General features: G+C 48.6%; 1 protein-coding gene across 2 annotated transcripts; it reads left to right on the top strand.

The window, feature by feature from the left end:
- Positions 1-523: 523 nt before the first annotated feature.
- On the top strand, positions 524-3,337 carry IL31 (interleukin 31). Of its 2 annotated transcripts, XM_017864003.1 has the most exons (3): positions 524-1,177; positions 1,343-1,488; positions 2,596-3,337. In XM_017864003.1, the coding sequence occupies exons 1-3, from the start codon at positions 1,162-1,164 to the stop codon at positions 2,923-2,925; spliced, it is 492 nt and encodes a 163-aa protein (XP_017719492.1). In that variant the 5' UTR covers positions 524-1,161; the 3' UTR covers positions 2,926-3,337. The 2 variants fall into 2 exon arrangements, with proteins under 2 accessions (XP_017719492.1, XP_017719491.1); XM_017864002.1 differs by having other exon boundaries at positions 524-1,488.
- The last annotated feature ends 770 nt before the right edge of the window (positions 3,338-4,107 follow it).

The raw sequence follows: 4,107 nt of genomic DNA, 5'->3' as shown, positions 1-4,107 counted from the left end.
AAAAAAAAAAAAAAAAAAAAAAAAAAAGAAAAGGGCCTGATCAAAGCTGGCACTAAAATATGAATAAGGAGGCCGGGTGCAGTCGCTCATGCCTGTAATCTCAGCACTTTGGGAGGCCAAGGTGGGAGGATGAGCCCAGAAGTTTGAGACCAGCCTGGGCAACATGGTGAAACCCTGTCTCTATGAAAAAATTTTAAAACTTAGCCGGGCAGGCTGGGCGCGGTGGCTCACACCTGTAATCCAAGGTGTGCGGGTCACCTGAGGTCAGGAGTTCAAGACCAGCCTGGCGAACATGGTGAAACACCGTCTCTACTAAAAATACAAAAATTAGCTGGGTGTGGTGGCACATGCCTGTAGTCTCAGCTACTTGGGAGGCTGAGACTGAGGCATGAGAATTTCTTGAGCCCGGGATGCGGAGGTTGCAATGATCAGGCCACTGCACTCCAGCCTGGGTGACAGAGCGAGACTCCATCTCAAAAAAAAAAAAAAAAAAAAAAGATATGAACAAGGATTTCAAGCAGTAACTCTGGAGCACAGCCTCTGGTTCTGGGCCCTGAGATTGCAGAGGCACGATGGAGAGTCCAGTGATGTCCAAGGACACACGGAGTTGAGATGAAGCCTTCGACCCACCACACTCACAGCAGTTACGGGGCCGTCCCTGCACACCGGCGTGGGCATATACTGCAGAAATTTCCAGAGATACCGCATTCCGCACATCTCATGCCAGCTTCACATTTCCTCCCCAGAAATTCCCTGTGGGTGCTGGCCTTGAACTCCTGGAAGTCACCTGCTCCTTGGTGGTACAGTTGTGTCTGTCAACCCTAGGCTTTAAAATTTTGTCTAGTCAAATCAACAGGTTCCTTCCACGAAGAAAGGCAAAGATGCATGCATGTGTCTTTTTGTGAAGTATGTGTGTGTCTGAGTCAGGCATCTGCCCACCTCGAGGGTAACCTCAGCATTTCCTTTCAGCCCTTTCACTCAGCCGTGGCCAGCAGAACTTTGTGTGTTTTCTGGAGAAAAGCTGAGTAAATGGTTTTACCATGGGCGGGACGCTGACTGCTCTTCCTCCTCACCCTGGCCCTTTATATATCTCCAGACAGCCATGGCGAACACATCTGGCTCCAGAAGCCCCCACCGAAGCTGGCCTTGCTCTGTCTCGCCATGGCCTCTCACTCAGGTATTGCTCGCTGGTCCTGGTGCTTCCAGAGTCTTGGGCATCATCTTATCTCACCAGGAAGATTCTGGAAGCACTGCCCCCAGGGTTGGCTCAGCACAGCTGCAGGGGGAGCCGGGTGGACAGGGGTGTGTGATGCATGCGTTCACGGCATCGTTCTCTCTCCAGGCCCCACGACGTCTGTGCTGTTTCTGCTGTGCTGCCTGGGAGGCTGGCTGACCTCCCACACGTTGCCCGTCCATTTCCTACGACCAAGTGATATACAGAAAATAGTCGAGGAATTACAGTCCCTCTCGAAGATGCTTTTGAAAGATGTGAGTGTCCTAGAGATTTCTTTTCTAAACGATTTCTTAAAAATGCCTTCCATTGCCCTCCGAAGAGGCTCATCTCTCCAGACCTGAAGCCAGGGCTGTGGCTATGCCAGGAAGGGATGGGGGCAACTAGACAGGAGAAGATGGCTTTTTTTTTTTTTTTTTGAGATAGAGTCTCACTCTGTCGCCCAGGCTGGAGTGCAGTGGTGTGATCTTGGCTCACTGCAACCTCTGCTTCATGGGTTCAAGCGATTCTCCTGCATCAGCCTCCCGAGTAGCTGGGAGTACAGGCACATGCCACCACGCCTGGCTAATTTTCATATTTTTAGTAAAGACAGAATTTCTCCATGTTGGCCAGGCTGGTCTCGAACTCCTGACCTCAAGTGATCTGCTTGCCTCGGCCTCCCAAAGTGCTGGGATTACAGGCATTAGCCACTGTGCCCAGCCAAGATAGCTTTGATCAAACGAACAAATACCCAAACTTGGAAGCAATTCATGAAATTGGCATTATCCTTCTCATCTGCCTTGGCATTTAGACTTTAGCCTTGGCTTTTATAAAAGGCAGAGGTTGTTACCAACCAAAGATGACTGGGCAGTTCAGGTTGATGAGGTGCTGCTGGCAATTTGGTCTGACTCAAAAATGGTTAGTCCTTAGAAAGAGGGCAGGGAGGGAGTGGTCCAGACTCCTTGGTTGGTTTGGGAAAACTCTCCCCTGTATCTTGGATGCCTTTCTGGACAAGCCTAACACTCTCCTCTATAAGTGGAGCATATGTGGCTTTAACACAGAGTACAAAGGGCGGAAGTCCATGGAAGGCCAGATGTGCTGTAGTTTCCACCACCCTGAGCACGTGACAGTGGGTTCTGGAAGGCTGGGGAGGCCTCAGCTGGATGGGTCAGTGGTTCTGAGCACAGGCTTCAGGACTGCGGCCACCTAAGCTCTAGTTTCATCTGGAAATGGGGTTAGTGATGGCATAACCTCATAGGGTTGTGATACTGATCAGATAAATATATCCACCAGGCAGGTTGTGGAGGAAGCATGCAAACATTCACTGTCAGGACTTGCCGCTGTTATCGCAAACCCAACACTCACCATTTCTCCTCATTCCACAGGTGGAGGAAGACAAGGGGGTGCTCGTGTCCCAGAATTACACGCTGCCGTGTCTCACCCCTGATGCCCAGCCGCCAAACATCATCCACAGCCCAGCCATCCGGGCATATCTCAAGACAATCAGACAGTTAGACAACAAATCTGTTATTGATGAGATCATAGAGCACCTCGACAAACTCATATTTCAAGATGCACCAGAAACAAACATTTCTGTGCCAACAGACACCCATGAATGTAAACGCTTCATCCTGACTATTTCTCAACAGTTTTCAGAGTGCATGGACCTTGCATTAAAATCATTGACTTCTGGAGCCCAGCAGGCCACCACTTAAGGCCATCTCTTCCTTTCAGAATGGCAGGAATTTAAGGAGCCTTAAAAAGATGACCGACAGCTAAGTGTGGGAACTCTGCCGTGATTCCTTAAGTACATTTTTCCAATGAATAATCTCAGTGACCCCTCAGATGGGCTACTCCTGGGAGGGCTGAGATGTAAATTTGTGAATTACCTTGAAAAACATTAGGTTATTGTTATTAGTCTTGGTATGTATGGAATGCTTTTCTTCAGGAGGCTTAAACCTTACTTATTATACCCTTGTGAGGGCAGGAGGTGGCAGTTATGTTAATTTATTGATATTTATTGTACTAAAAGTTGTTAATGCTCCCTGGGGGAGCCCTAGGAATCTATTTAATAAATTATATTGAATTTTTCTCATAATCTGTCATGCGTTTTGTGAGGGGCTTGACATTGGCAAATGGGACTCTAAGCTGGGTAGCATTGTGGCAGCGGGCAGATGGACATGCTCTAGAAAGAGGTATCACTTTACTACTGTCGTTTCTTCCCACTGGACAGGCTCAGTAAAAAATAATGACCCTGAGCTGGGCACTGTGGCTCACACCTGTAATCTCAGCACTTTGGGAGATAAAGGCAGGAGGATCACTTGAGCCTGGGAGTTCAAGACCAGCCTGGGCAACATAGTGAGACCCCATCTCTATTTCAAAAAAGAAAGAGAAAAAAACTAATGACCTTGGCGGGGCATGGTGGCTAGTTTCGTCTGGAAATGGCAATGGTGATGGCCACAGCCTCATAGGGTTGTAACACAGATCAGATATCCCAGCACTTTGGGAAGCTAAGGCTGGAGGACTGCTTGAGGCCAGAGTTTCGGACCAGCCTGGGCAACATAGCAAGATCCCACCTCTAAAAAAACCAAACCAAACCAAACCAAACCAAAACAGAAAAATCAGCATGGTGGTGTGCTACTTGGGAGGCAGAGGTGGGAGGATTGCTTGAGCCCAGGAGTTCAAGGCTGCAGTGAGCTAGGACAGCACCACTCACTCCAGAGACAAAGCAAGATCTCAGGAGCAATAAATACTCATTGAGCATTTTCTTTACGCCAGGTCATGTTAAGTACCATCCTCTTTTCATAGGTAGGGAAACTGAGGCAAGAAGTCAGTCAGTCACTTGCTCAAGGCCACACAGCTATTAAGGGGTGGAGCCCAGATTCCAGCCTGGGCTT

This window comes from Rhinopithecus bieti, unplaced genomic scaffold, assembly GCF_001698545.2.
Source record: "Rhinopithecus bieti isolate Rb0 unplaced genomic scaffold, ASM169854v2 scaffold_74595, whole genome shotgun sequence".
NCBI classification, from domain to species: domain Eukaryota; kingdom Metazoa; phylum Chordata; class Mammalia; order Primates; family Cercopithecidae; genus Rhinopithecus; species Rhinopithecus bieti.
The sequence above is the reverse complement of the archived record's forward strand: the minus strand, read 5'-3'. Positions and strand labels throughout refer to the sequence as shown.

Bases quoted from the DNA above. Each gene is read 5' to 3' on its own strand.
- IL31 (XM_017864002.1), top strand. From the start codon at position 1,162: ATGGCCTCTCACTCAGGTATTGCTCGCTGGTCCTGGTGCTTCCAGAGT. The intron at 1,489-2,595 runs GTGAGTGTCCTA...CTCATTCCACAG, and splicing joins CGAAGATGCTTTTGAAAGAT to GTGGAGGAAGACAAGGGGGT.